The sequence below is a fragment of the Octodon degus genome, unplaced genomic scaffold (genome assembly GCF_000260255.1).
Source record: "Octodon degus isolate 3935 unplaced genomic scaffold, OctDeg1.0 scaffold00050, whole genome shotgun sequence".
NCBI lineage: Eukaryota > Metazoa > Chordata > Mammalia > Rodentia > Octodontidae > Octodon > Octodon degus.
This window is the reverse complement of record NW_004524626.1, coordinates 6,537,466-6,552,222: the sequence shown is the minus strand read 5'-3', so window position 1 is coordinate 6,552,222 and position 14,757 is coordinate 6,537,466. Positions and strand designations below refer to the sequence as shown.

Genomic DNA, 14,757 nt, shown 5'->3' with positions numbered 1-14,757 from the left:
CCCGGGCCCGGGCGCGGAAGAGGCCGCGCCCCGACCGTCGCCGGAGCCCGACGACGCGGCTGCCGCGCTGCGCCTGGCGCTGGATCAACTGTCGGCACTGGGACTCGGGCGCTCGGGGGTCCCGGGTACAGACGGCGCGGACGGCGGGGAGCCCGACCCTGCGCCCCCCGATGGGCCCGAGGCGCCACCGCGCGTGGAGCCAGACGGGAGCCCCGCCGTGCCGCCGCCGCCCGCGCCCGACGTGTTCGCCGGCTTTGCGCCGCACCCCGCTGCCCTGGGTGCCCCGGCGCTAATGGCCGAGCCGCTGAGCGTGATCGGCAGCCGCAAGAAAAGCGTGAACATGACTGAGTGTGTGCCGGTGCCCAGCTCCGAGCATGTCGCCGAGATCGTAGGGCGCCAGGGTGAGTGGCCACCGTCGGGGGAGGGAGGGGTGCGTTCACCAGGCCCCTCACACCCCGGGACTCTACGCCCAGGCTCTGCCCCAGTTCCTCCCGCGGTAGGACTCTATGCTAGGTACCCCGGCCACGCCCCGCGTGGGCCGGGCCCGGGTGACCGCCTTTGTCCGGTCGCGGGAGAAAGTTGCTCGCAGCCCGCGCTCCGCCCTGCACGCTCCGCCCGCTGCTGCCGCCTTTGTCTACGTCGAGGCACCCGCTGTCCAGGCCCCCGGGGGCTCCGTGGGGTCCTCTGAGACACCCAGGAGAGGGAGCTGGACCTGGAGCCCTGGCTGGGCGGCAGGCGCTCCACCCCCACAACAGGCATGGGCGGGGCGAACCCACGTTTGGGGTGGCTTAGGGAGGGCCTCCTCGGGCCGAGGAGTGAAGTCTGGGCTGAAGGCGCACAAAGAGGGTGCGCGCCAGTGTGCCGTCCCGGGGTCCCGATGGGGTGGGGGATGCCCCATGCTGTGCCCCAGTCAGGAATCTGGGGCTGGTGGAACAGCTTTCTGCAGAAGCTGCTTTGGGGAGTACCCCTGTCCTTCCATAGCAACCGGCCCCGGGCTGACCTGGGGCGCCGGGGTCCCTGGCCGCGGCATTGTTGAAGTGGCCCCTGTTGCCCGCCCCATTGTTCTCTTTGTTAGAGAGCCAGGCTGAGATTCGCAGGGTGACATCAGGCTGGCCGATGCTCATTGGCCCTCGAGCTGTGGGCGGGCGAGTGGGTGGTGGGCAATGCCGGGCCCAACACACACCCACCGCCCCCGCTAACCCCACCGTGGTTCAACCCATGGGCCCCAACTTTCTCTTGCCTTCCTACCTGCCCCTCCGTGTCTCGCTCTCGCTGACCACCTGCAATCAGCGGGGTTCTAAAACTTGGGGTGGAGCCTGGGTAGGGCGAAGACACTGAAGCTGGGGGAGGGGACCCGGTTCTAGACCCTCAAGTCTAATGAACAGAAGGAAGGGCGTGGAGTACTGGAACTACAAGGACGCCTGTCACCCTTGAGCCTGGTGGGATGCAGGGATGCAGGTGTAGCTGTCATCCTTCCCTAGCTCCAGGTGGGTGGGGCGGTTGGCCAGGCAGTCCTCTTTCAGTCACTCATTTGTCCACCATGCACAGGGACACATGGAGGGCTGGCATTCTGCTGGGCCTGGGAATGCCCCCTGAGGAGTGACAGTTGGGAAGGAGACAGGTGGGGCTCTTGAGCTCTGTTGTCCCCGTGTGCAGCCATCCCAAGACCCTAGTCTAGACAGCTCCCTGTGTCACCCTGTTGCTGGCTTCCACTTGAGTCCCTCTCCTGTTCCTGTCCCATGTAGCTGCACCAGGATAAATTACAGGACAGCAGGGTAAGGGTTGTGTGCTGAAGTGGACAATGCAAACCAAGGCATGGGTCTTTTTCCCGAAGTCACCAGACCCCAGCTCTGGGTAAAAGGGGAATGCGAGTGTTCTTTGCTTCTCCGTGACTGCATGTGTCCTGAGACCTGCAGCCACCTGAGGTGGTGACAGGAGGAGGGGAAGGGCATCTGGCCTGTGGCCACCACCTGGTTGGGTAACAGGCTCAAGTCTTACAGGCACCAGAGAGCTAGTGACAGCCACTCTGTGACACGGTGACAGCATCTCCCTCTGGATTGTTTTGAGGGCACTCAAGATGCTGGTTTTGAATCTCAGTACTGTGTCCCAGTGTCACAATACACTGTAGGGGGATGCTTGGTCCCAGGAGGGAAGGCAGAATGCAGTTTCTTGCTTCTCCTCCACCGTAGAACTCCCAGCTTCCCCACCTCCAGGAGGAGCCCTGCTCCTCTCCCCTTGAATCCCAGGACCATGGCCACCCCTCTGCTGAAGGTCAGGAGTTCACCTGGGGCCCACCCTTTCCCACACACCCTGAGTTCTGACCCTTGGTTTTTCTCCATTGCAGAACAACCTCTAGTGTTGGCTGGGCCCAGCATGGTGCAGCCCCTGCGGGGTCTCTCTAGTCTTGCACAGGAAGCATTTGACCCTTTATCTTCTCACAGGTCTTTCGGTTTTTGGTGTGAGGGATGGAACTTGGGTCAAGTGCTTACTACTAAGCCTAGGTCTTTTTTTTTTTTTTTTTTTTTTTTTGCAGAACCGGGGATAGGCCCTTGTGCTTGTCAGGGAAGCGCTTATTACACTGAGCCATCTCCCTGGCCCTGTTCAGTTTTTTTTTTTTGTTGTTGTTTGTTTGTTTGCTTTGATTTTGATTTTTTGAGACAGGGTCTTGCTGGAGAGTCCAGGCTGGCCTGAGCCTGCTGTGTTGCCCACATTGGCCTTGAACTCTCAGCGATTCTCCCTAACCCTCCTTCCTACCACTCACCACCACTGAGAGCTTCAGAGTAGAGACTCCCAGTGGGCCAAGAAGGTCATCCTGGAAGCCACGGTGCCACTCCCCTGTGGGTGTTACCTTGGGATCCTTCCTCTGGTCTCAGGATAGAGGCAGGGCAGGTTCTTGCTCTGCTGTGCACTGGGGCTCAGCAGCCTGTTGCAAGGGTGGTGCTAGGAGTCAAACTCAAGACCCTGTACTTGCCAAGGAAGTATTTTTATTTTTTTGAGACAGGTTCTCACTGTGTATTTCTTTTTTTTTGGCGGAACCTGGGATTGAACTCAGGGCCTTGCGCTTGCCAGGGAAGTGCTTATTCCACTGAGCCATCTCCCTGGTGCTTCACTGTGTATTTCAAGCTAATCTTGAACTCAACCGTGGAGCCCAGGTCAGCTTTGAATTCACAGTGATTCTCCTGCCTCAGCCTCCCAACTGCTGGGATCACTTACTCTTGCCTCATAGGGCAGAGGTGTGATGATCACTTTTAGAGACCAGTTTTATGGGCCAGGTGGTGTCTTGGTCACCTTTTGGCTGGGCTTCACTCAACTTAGGCCAGGGAGCCTCATGATGGAGCCAGCAGCCAGCACTGGGCTGTTCTGGATCTCTTGGTTGTGGCTCAGGCAGACTCAGGGCTGCCATCTCAGCCCACTCCCCAGCTTTTCCCACCCCCCTTTGTTACCTCATTCAGTCCAGGGGGTGGGAGAACCCTGTGCCAGGATCCTCCACCTTACACCTAGTGACTTCTGCCTTGGCTGCTGGCTAGGTCACAGTGGAGGGGTGCTGGGGAGGTTTGGGTGACAGAATGACAGATCCATTCAGCACTAGAACCTCAAAAATTAGTAGGGGTGTCGCAGGAGCAGCCAGGGAGGCTGCCACCCTCCTAGAGCTTGTGTGACTGCCACCTCCAGTCTTGCTCAGAATTGTTTTTAGCGAAGGGGTCACTGTGGTTCTTGGGGTATCTGCCTTTGTCTCTTACTGTTCCTCTGCTGAGCCCTTACGATCCACCCTGTCTTCCTGACCTAGTATTTGTGACATCTTCTCAAAAGTTCTGGGAAGCCGGGGCCAGGGAGATGGCTCAGTGAAATAAGCACTTGCCAGGCAAGCGCAGCGGCCTGAGTCCCCAGTTCTGCAAAAAAAAAAAAAGTTCTAGGAAGCTGAGGCAGGAGGTTCATAATTTTGGGTCCAACCTGGGCAACTTAGTGACTTAGTGAGACCTTGTCTCAAAAAACATGAGAAAAGTTGAGAGTGTGGCTTTGTGTAAAAGACCTGGGTTTCATTACCAGTATAAGGGGTGTGTGTGTGTGTGGGAGTGAGGGAATCCTAATTTTGTGTTTTCTCCTTCTGGGGACATTGGCAACACTGTTACCCTCTCACCACCCTACCTCTTGCATTGAAACAGCACCTCAGTGTGGCTTCTGCCTCCTAAGCCTGGAGGGGTCGCCCCAGTGTCCCCTCAGGAACCCACCTGGGCTTGAGAGGGGACCAAGGCTCAGCCCAGGAATCTGCCATCGGGCTTAGACCCCAGGTTCCCTTGGTCTGAGGTCCTTTGGTCAAAAGAATCACGGGCTGTGATATCCCCTCTTGTGTGTGTGTGATGTAGTCACTGTCATCACCTGGCTGTGTCTGTTCTTCTCTTATGAAGATGTGGTTGTGCTGCTTCGGGGGTCCGATTTGCCTGTGGTGTGGCCGCATGTTAACTCTGTCTGGGGAGGATGCAGGTTGTCCCCCCCCTCCCCTGCCTGCCACTGTAACTGTCTTTTTTTTTTTTTTTTTTGCGGAACCAGGAATTGAACTCCGGCCCTTGTGCTTGCCAGGGAAGCGCTTATTCCACTGAGCCATCTCCCCAGCCCCTGTAACTGTCTTCTACTGGGTCACTTGTCAAGGCAGAAGTTTTACTGTGGCTGGTGGTTCCTGGAGATGGGAAGCCCATGACCAAGGGCCTGAGATCTGACATCTTTGAGGGCCACCTCCTCATAGATGGCACTGTCTTTGTTCACCACTGGGAGTCATCCCAGGATTTTCCTGTTTCCAGTCCTTTGAATTTTTTTCTTTTCTTTTCTTTTCTTTTTTCTTTTTTTTTCTTTTTTTTTTTTTTTTAACTTAATGGAGTCTGGCTTAGTTGTCGAGGCTGGGCTCAAACTTGTGATCATCCTGCCTCAGCCTTCCTAAGTGGTGGGATGACAGGTATGTCTTGCTAGATGGCACCTGTTATGTTTCCTCACACTGAGAAGTGAGGGAGCCACCTGGTACCTCTTAACCAGGATGCCCATGGCATTCAGGAAGGTGGTGCACTCCTGTCTGGCTTTCCCAAGACCCCACCACTTTAATAGTGTCCCACTGCGTGTCACTTTGCCTGCCATCTCTGAACCAGGGGGAGGTGGGAAATGCATTTAGCAGTCACTTTGTGAAGTTCCAGCTGGACGTGAATTATGGGGAGCCCACCACAGGGTTGTTATTGTTTTGCCACCCCTTGGGACCCAGGTGAGAAACTAAGGCTCCGGGTAGGAGAATAAACATTGGGGGCCAATGAGTGGGGTGCACCCACTGGCTTGCAGTCAGCTGGGCTGATCTGGGCAGGGGATCAGCTTGTTCCCCGCCTCCCCTCACAGGCTGCAAGATCAAGGCCCTGCGTGCCAAGACCAACACATACATCAAGACGCCGGTGCGTGGGGAGGAGCCGGTGTTCATCGTGACCGGCCGCAAGGAGGATGTGGAGATGGCCAAGCGCGAGATCTTGTCTGCCGCTGAGCACTTCTCCCTGATCCGAGCCTCTCGAGGCAAGGCCGGTGGGCTGCCGGGTGCTGCCCCAGGTCCCCCCAACCTGCCCGGACAGACCACCATCCAGGTGCGCGTGCCCTACCGCGTGGTGGGGCTGGTGGTGGGGCCCAAGGGCGCCACCATCAAGCGCATCCAGCAGCGGACACACACGTACATCGTGACGCCCGGGCGGGACAAGGAGCCGGTATTTGCGGTGACCGGGATGCCGGAGAACGTGGACCGTGCGCGCGAGGAGATAGAGGCGCACATCACGCTGCGCACTGGTGCCTTCGCGGACTCAGGTCCCGAGAGCGACTTCCACGCCAACGGCACCGACGTGTGCCTGGACTTGCTGGGCGCTGCCGCGGGACTCTGGGCAAAGGCCCCGCACCCCGGCCGGCGGCCCCCCCCAGCCACAGCCACCGGTGGTCTCCGCGGGGACAACACCCTGGGTGCACCTGACGCCTTCTACACTGGCGGCCGAGCGGGGCCACCAGGACCAGACCCAGGACCCGCCAGCCCCTACAGCAGCTCCGGCAATGGAGGTTTCACTTTCGGCGGGGACAGCGCAGGAACCCCCGCTCCTGAAGACTGCGACTTCGGCTTTGACTTCCTGGCCCTGGACCTCACTGTGCCTACGGCAGCCACTATCTGGGCACCGTTTGAGCGCGCTGCGCCCCCCTTGCCCACCTTCAGCAGCTGCACCGCCATCAATGGGACCCCAGGGCCACCCCCAGCGGGAGCGCGGCGGGGCAGCGGGACGGCTACCCCGCGCCACTCACCTACACTGCCCGAGCCCGGCACTGGCAGTGGCCTGGGCCTGGACCTCCCTCTGTCCCGCAGGGGCGCCCCAGACCCGGTGGGCGCGCTCCCCTGGCGGCCCCCCCACGGCACCCTGCCGCCCTTTTCCAGCGGCACCAGCTTCTCCGCGCCCACAGCGCTGGACTCCAGCGCCTCGGATGGCAACCGCAAGCCCACCTCCTCCGCAGCCGCCTCTGCGCCCTCCTCCGCACCCGCGGCTCCCTGCCCGCCCACCGCTGCCCTAGCTCGCGAGTGCGTGGTGTGCGCTGAAGGCGAGGCCATGGCTGCGCTGGTCCCCTGCGGCCACAACCTCTTCTGCATGGACTGCGCCGTCCGCATCTGTGGCCGCAGCCAGCCCGAGTGTCCCGCCTGCCGCACACCGGCCACCCAGGCCATTCATATCTTTTCCTAGGGCATGCGGGGGGCGCGATGGCTTTGACCTCCAGGGCGGTGTCCTCAGGTGCCAGGGTGGGAGGTGACAGGCGGGCTGGGGGTGGGAGAAGATAGGTTGAGCTATTGCCCCGGGGCCACCCAGTGTCCAGAAATGGCTTTAACTCCTCAGCCAGGTGTGGGGACAGCCAGCCAGTGGCCGGGCTGCGACACCTCAGTTCCTGACAAATGACAGTATTGAGTGGACAGGTTCAAATAAACCGAGAGAAGAGGTCTCCTTGCACTTTTTACTTAAGACACTCCCTCCCCCAGGGTGACCTTAAAGACCGAAGTGAGAAAAACACAATTTTTACAACTTTTCTTGTCTTCCCTTTGTACGTGGCCGTTTAAGATTTGACAGTATGTTCTTGCCAGCCAGTCTCGGATGACCCCAGCACTTCAGAAAGAGGGTGGCATTTTTAACTCTTTTTGGGGGTTCGTGTTTATCATTTTGTACGCAGCCACCGGTAGGGGCGGGGGCGGGGCCAGAGCTTGAACACAGGTTTCTCTTTTTCCTCCCTAATTATGAATCCCCTTCCTGCTGTGTTTTTTGGTTGTCTTTTTAAAATTTTTTTTAAAGTTTTTTTTTTTAACTTTTACTTTTTACCTCTTGTGTATATGTAGGGAATTTATAGGGAAATGTGTACTTTATGGAATAAATTTTAAGAACTAAAATATATTTTATTTTAAATAAAAGTAATGGACCTTTAATCTTCCACAGCTAAATTACTGATTATATATTTGCTGAGCTGATTTAAGGGTTAAAAAATTGTATCAAGAGTTTTATTTTTTGACTTCAAAGCCTTCTTAATAAAGTCTTTTTACTATACAAGAGCCCTCGGTGTCCCTGTGGGTTGGGGTGGGTGGCACTTTCTTGTTTCAAAGGAGAGGATGGATGTGGGGTGCAGTCAGCATCCCTTCCCTGAAGCCTAGGTGTTTCTTACCCCAGTGGGCATTCAGCCCAAGGGACAGCTGTGGCTACTGTGAGGGCAACAGAGGCCAGTTGTCCCAAGAGGCAGGCTTCCTGACACCCTGGTTAGCGTAGAGCCCACCCTGCTGTGCAGATGGGGAAACTGAGGCCTTGCACCTCCTTCCAGATTGCCTCCAAAGGCAAGCCACAGCTTCAGGGCTGGGGCTGAGCAGTGATGGAGAGGGACAATCCTGAGGTGGATGTTTGCACTTGGTGGCCGCCGCTGATTTCAAAGAAGAGGGGGGCAGGGTTATGGCTTAATAGAATAAACACTTGCCTGGCAAGCGCAAGGGCCTGCGTTCAATCCTCAGTTCCGGGGGGCGGGGGGGGAGAATCAAAGAACCAAGGGGAATCCAGGGTCCATGTGTGGGACAGGGTGTCTGGCTGCTCTAGGGACAAAGGGAGCTGGAGGCCCTGCCCAGAGCTGCTGGCTCAGCAAGGAGCCCCAGGACAGAGCTGGCTTGAAGGAGCGGGGAGCTGGGGAATTCCTGGGGGAGTCACCCCTGCATCAGGAGAGAGGGAACAGCCAGAGGTGAAGAAATCTGGGCTCCAGCCCAGCTCTGCAGGCACCCTGGTCTGGCACTCCCTGTAGAACTGGGGTGTCCTCTCCATCCAGGCTGGCACTCTGGGAGGCTTGGTGGGCTGCAGGGGTTGAATGGTGCACCCCTGTCCATTAAATGTCACTTGGAACTTGCACAAGGAGCTTATTTGGAAAACTGGAGTTTTGTAGACTTGATTTAGGGTCTTGAGATGAAATCATCTTGGGCTGGATGGAGTGAGCCCTAAATCCAAGGATAGGTATCATTATAAAGAGAGGGAAGCCAAGTGTTGTGGGGCAGACCTGTAAATCCCACGACCCAGGCAGGAAGATTGCAAGTTTGAGCCCAGCCTGGACAACTGAAGACTTAGCAGGACTCTGTCTCAAAAGAAGGGTCCGGGAATATAGCTTAGTGTGAACCCCTGGCTCCCATCCCAAGTGCTGGAAAAGATACAAAAGGATAGAAGTGAAGGAGAGAGGGAGGGAGGGAAGGAAGAGAAGGACAACTTGGCAGCAGGAAGCAAGGCAGACCTGCATTTGAAGAGTGATTGGAGAGCTGGTTCCCCCGAGACCCCCTGAGCGCCAGCCCTAGTCCCCCGTGCTGCCCCATATCCGCTCCGACAAGATGAAAGAAACTATCATGAACCAGGAAAAACTCGCCAAACTGCAAGCACAAGTGTGCATTGGTGGGAAAGGAACTGCTCGCAGAAAGAAGAAGGTGGTTCATAGAACGGCCACAGCAGATGATAAAAAACTTCAGTTCTCATTAAGTTAGGGGTAAACAATATCTCTGGTATTGAAGAGGTGAATATGTTTACAAACCAGGGAACAGTTATCCACTTCAACAACCCAAAAGTTCAGGCTTCTCTGGCAGCCAACACCTTCACCATTCCAGGCCATGCTGAGATGAAACAACTGACAGAAATGCTACCCAGCACCTTGAACCAGCTTGGTGCAGACAGTCTGACTAGCTTAAGGAGATGGGCTGAAGCTCTGTCCAAGCAATCTGTGGATGGAAAAGCACCGCTTGCTACTGGAGAAAAGAATGACGATGAGGTTCCAGATCTTGTGGAGAATTTTGATGAGGCTTCTAAGAATGAGACAAACTGAACTAAGTCAGCTTCTGAAAAAGATCAAACTTGGAAGAAATTACTGGGAGCTGCTATTTTATATTATGACTGCTTTTTTTTTTTTTTAAAGAAGAACACTTTTTTTTTAAATATTTATTTATTTTTATTTATTACATTTATTTATTGTGTGTGTGTGTGGCCAGCTCAGCCCACCAGGGGGCGTGCTGGCTGGCATGTGGTGCTGGGGATCGAACTGCGGTCCCTGTGCTTTGCCAAGCTTGTTTCAAGTAGGTGCTTTAGACCACTGAGCCATCTCTCCAGCCCCATGACTGCTTTTTAAAATTGTTTTTGTTTATGGATCTGATAAAATCTAGATCTCTAATTTTTTTTTTAGCCCAAGCCCCTTGGACACTGCAGCTCTTTTCAGTTTTTGCTTACATACAATTCATTCTTTGCAGCCAATTAAGCTGGAGAAGCCTGGGAATAAAGTTTGAAACACATTAATTAAAAAAAAAAAAAAAAGAGTGATTGGAGTTTCACAGTCCAGGCTGGGGAGGGACGGGCAGGGCCTTGAGCCTGAGTCCAGCCTGGCCAGCGCCTTTGGGAGGCCCCAGGGCACCTGGTGGTTGGGCCTGTGGGTGGAGTTTGTAGCAGCCACGCCCTGGGGAGAGCTGGAGAAGTGGCCAAGGTTGGGCACTGTCAAATGGAGACTTTGGCTCTGCCCATGCCTAAAGGAGGATCATCCTGGCCTTTCTGTTAGGAGACCCAGTGGCTTTGTCATTTAAACCACCACAAGCAGAAGTAAATAGAGCTGGACGTGTGTCCTGGAAGGGCTGAGCAGCAAATACCAGACCAGGAGCCAGCACTGCTGGCCTCCATGTCAGGCACGGGGGAAGGGGCTGAGGTCTGACCTGAGACCACCACACAATTGCATCACCCCTGTCTCTCAGGGCTTGCCTGGGATATGACACTTTGGTGACCCCCGTCCAGTGCCTGTAACCCCTGTTCTGGTCTCATCAGGGACCTGGTGGTGTTTGAGGTATGGGCTTCAGGTGGGGATGCTGCCCTGTCACCTGCCCAGGTTAGGGTCCCTCGAGATGGCAACCCCATCTTGGCAGCCATGGCTCTGCTCTTCAACCCTGGGCCCAGGCCCTCATTCTGACAGCATCCATATCCATGCCAAGGTGCTCGGCACATCACAGCAGCTGAGAGTAGAACATGGTCCATGGTGACACAGGAAACAGCGGAGCCCCGGGGCCTCACTCACAGCCCACAGGTGCCCATATGCCGGGTGGAAAGATGGTGGGCAGATGGTGTCCCCTGCACAGGTATGTGATGAAATTTCCTTTTTTTTTTTTTTTTTTTTTTCAGTATCAGGGATTGAACTCAGGATCTTGTACGTGTGAGACAGGTGCTTATGCCACTGAGCTATCTCCCCAGCCCCCAAATTTCCTACTTTGCACCAGTTTAACTCACCCTTTGGCAATCATGTCAGCCTATGCTGATTTCAGTGGCTGACAAAATCTGAATCTGACTTGACATCACCATGTGGGGCTGGTGAGTACTCTGTTCACTCTTTCTAGAATCTTCTAGAATGTTCCAGTTCAGCATTGCCCAACAGAACTTTCCTCGGTGATGGGGATGTGCTAAACACAGGCACCTCCGCACACACAAGGATCTAGCCCTGAGTGAGGATAGTACTATTGGGAAGCTGAAATTTTCATTTTATTGAGCTTTAATTGAATCATAAGTAGTCATAGACAAAAAAAAAAAAAAAAAAAAGAGCAGCCAAAGAAACTATTCTTGCTATGCAGACTTTGAAAGACTTTTAAGGGGCTGGTGAGATGGCTCAGTGGTCTAAAGCATCTACTTAGAACAAGCTAAGCTCAAGCAAAGCACAGAGACCTCGGTTCAATCCCCCAGCACCACATGCCAGCCTGCTCGCCCCCTGGTGGGCTAAGCTGGCCACACAATCAATACATACATACATACATACATACATACATACATACATAAATATTAAAAAAAAAGAAAGACTTTTAAAGCTGTATGTAGGGGAGAGAATTTAAGAAAGACAAAGGGTCAGACATGGTAGCACACGCCTGTAATCCTAGCATTCAGGAGGCTGAGGCAGGAAGACACTGTAAGTTCAAGGCCAGCCTGGGCTGTCTATTAAGTTCAAGACTAGTCTGAACTACATAGCAAGAATCTGTATTTTTTGTAAAAAGGGGTAGGGTGGGGAGATGGCTCAGTAGAATAAGGGCTTCCTTGGCAAGCACAAGGGCCTGAGTTCAATCCCTGGTTCCACCAAAAAAAAAAAAAAAAGATAAAGGTGAAGTCACGTGTTGTGACACATTCCTGTCATCACAGCATGGAGAGAGGATGAGCCAGGAAGATCTCCAATTGGAGCCCTGCCAGGGCAACTTACTGGCTTAGTGAAATCCCATCTCAAAATAGTAAGTAGAAGGGGCTGGGGATGGCACTCAGAGAAGGCCCTGGGTTCAGTCCCCAATATGTTCCCAGCATTGCATGGCATATTCTTCTGCTAATCCATGCTTTATTATTCATATGAAATTCAAATGTAATGCTGTGCTGTGTAGCCTCTTTTTCTTCTCTATTTTTGCAGAGCTAGGCCTCCAAGATGATAGGCATATGCTCCCCACTGAGCTACACTCCCAACGCTTTTTTGGTATTTTGAAACAGAATTTCATCAAGTTGCTCAGGCTGTTGTCAAACTCGGGATCTTCCTGCTTCAGCCTCCTGAGCAGCTCGGATGACAGGCTTATGGTTTTGCGTGTGCTCTGACACGATGAATTTCCGTTTGCTAAGAGTGATATTTCTCTGGGAAGTGGCAGAGAGAGGAACCGACTGGTTTTAAATGCTAAGCCAGAGTGGGCTCCCTAAATCCCAGCAGAGGTTTGCGGGGACACAGACCAGGACTAATCTCACAGACGCTTGTTAGTGCTGAGCTGCTCCTTCTCCCAGCGCCCAGAGTGGGGAACCTAAAGGCCCCGCCCAACCCCACCGACCTAAACGGCCCGTGCTCTGTCGCCACCGTGTGGGAAGAATTGTGTATGACACCCTGTCCGGTCTTGCTCTGAACTCATTAAGTAAAATCAGGCTGGCCTTGAACTCAACGATCCGCCTGCTTCAGCCTCCTGAGTGCTAGGATTACAGGTGTGCGCCACCATGCCCTGTTAAGTTTGTTGACTGAATGACTGACTGGTATGACAAGCCAGCGCACTTGGTTTTCCCAAGGCGGGCAAGGCTTCTGCCTTGCTACGGTTGGTGCAGAGCGACCTCACACTCCATCCCACTCTGTGACAAATCAGCCACCAACCCTAAGAGCAGCGAAGGCCCCAGTTTCCAGGATCTTTGAATTCACAGCGTTTGTCTCCTGAGTGGTGGGGAGTGTTTTGCCCATCCTGCAGCCGGGGATTCCCAATGAGCTGCTAGAAAGCTCTGTGCACTCCTGTCGTCCATCCCACCACTCTGGGAGGCTGAGGCAGAAGGATCCCAACTTCACACCCAGCCTGTGCTATGTAGTGAGACCCTGTGTCAAAGTGAAAAAGGAGGGACCACGGTTCAATCCCCCAGCACCACATGCCAGCCCGCCCCGCCCCCTGGTGGGCTGAGCTCCCCCCCATAAATAAATAAAAATTAAAAATATGGGGCTGGTGAGATGGCTCAGTGGTCTAAAGTACCTACTTGGAACAAGCTTGGCAAAGCACAGGGACCGCGGTTCGATCCCCAGCACCACATGCCAGCCAGCCCCGCCCCCTGGTGGGCCCACACATAAATAAATAAAATTTTAAAAAAAAAAGTGAAAAAGGACTAGAGGTTCAGTGCAAGGGCCCAGGGCTCATTCCCCAGTAAATAAATAAAAATACATAAAAACCCACACAACAATAACAACCCCACACAAAAACCCCACCAAACTGGTCATTTAACAAGGAGCTGGGACAAGGCCTTATCACCAGACAGTAAACATTGTGTGAATACGTTTATTTTCTCTTCTTCTTCTTCTTCTTCTCCTTCTTCTTCTTCTTCTTCTTCTTCTTCTTCTTCTTCTTCTTCTTCTTCTTCTTCTTCTTCTTCTTCTTCTTCTTCTTCTTTTCTTCTTCTTCTTTTCTTCTTCTTCTCCTCTTCTTACTTCTTCTCCTCTTCTTCCTCCTCCTCCTCCTCCTCCTTCTTCCTTCTTCTTCTTTTTTTGTCTTTTTGAGACAGGGTCTTGCTCTGCAGTTCAGGCTGGCCTTGAGCTCACTTTGTAGCCCAGGCTGGTCTCAAACTCACAACAATCCTCCTGCCTCAGCCTCCTGCGTGCTGGGATTACAGGCATGTAATCATGCTACCACACCCAGTTCTAGTTTCAAATAGAGGTTGAGACTCATCCTTAGAGAGAAAAGAGGGTTTTCCAACCATATGCCTGGATTAAATAAGAGGACTGGGTTCCAAAACCCACTTTCAAGTTGAGTATGGTGGCACACTGTAGTCCCAGCACTCAAGAGGCTGAGACAGGAGAATCTCTGAAAGTTTGAGGCCAGGGCAGGCTACAGAGTGAGACTGTCTCAAAGAAAACAAAACAAAACAACACTTTCAATTCCTCCTCCCTTGGTTAAAACAGATGTCTCCCAGGAGTGTCCCATTGAAGAGCAGGCCCAGGGTTTCCCTGTGGCTCCTTCCTGCCAGCCCTTAGCCCAGTCTAACCAGAGAAAATCACCAGATGAATTAGATGCTGGCCACGCAAGCCCTGTCAGCACGAGCCAGAAAGGCTGAGAACCTCCCGTGGCCCTAGGGGTATGAGGACTAGTGCCCTGCAAGACCCTGGGGCACGGAGAGGACGCTGGAGAAAACTAAGGAAAACAACACATAGATTTTAGTCTAGCGTGGTGTCAAGTGCCTGTCATCTAGCACTCGGGAGGCTAAGGCAGGAAGTTCAAAAGTTTGAGACCAGCCTGGGCAATTTAGTGACTAGTCCAGATCCTGTCTCAAAATAGAGATAATGAGCGCTGGGGATGTAGCTGGGCACGAAGGCCCTGGGTACCACACATGCAGGCGCACACACACACTCACCAAAACTGTTAGTGCACAGCATGGTTAACAAGCATGCGGCCATATGGGTTGACTGGAACAGAGGGCCAACCCGCTCGGGTCCCCTCCTGTCCCTCTCTCGGACAGGAGCTTTCTTTCCCCCAATAAACACATTCTGCCCATAACCTCCATTTGGGAAAAAAACCAAAACTGGAACAGATACAGCAAGATGTTCATAATAGAGCAAACAGGACTTGGCAGGCCCTTAGGAGTTCCATTATCTTTGGAATTCTGTAAGTCTTTTTATTTTTATTTAATTAAATTTATTTATTTATTATTTTTTTATTTTTTGTGGAAGTGGGGATTGAACTCAGGCCTTTGTACTTGCCAGGGAAGC

The 14,757-nt window shown here is 53.6% G+C and overlaps 1 protein-coding gene across 1 annotated transcript; it reads left to right on the top strand.

Moving 5' to 3' along the window:
* Position 1: 1 nt before the first annotated feature.
* Mex3d (mex-3 RNA binding family member D) lies at positions 2–6,995 on the top strand (the record flags this gene model as incomplete). Its single annotated transcript, XM_004632925.2, has 3 exons — positions 2–401; positions 5,374–6,720; positions 6,889–6,995. Coding segments are annotated over 3 exons (1,803 nt in total), but the record flags the coding sequence as incomplete, so codon positions are not given.
* Between the last annotated feature and the right edge of the window lie 7,762 nt (positions 6,996–14,757).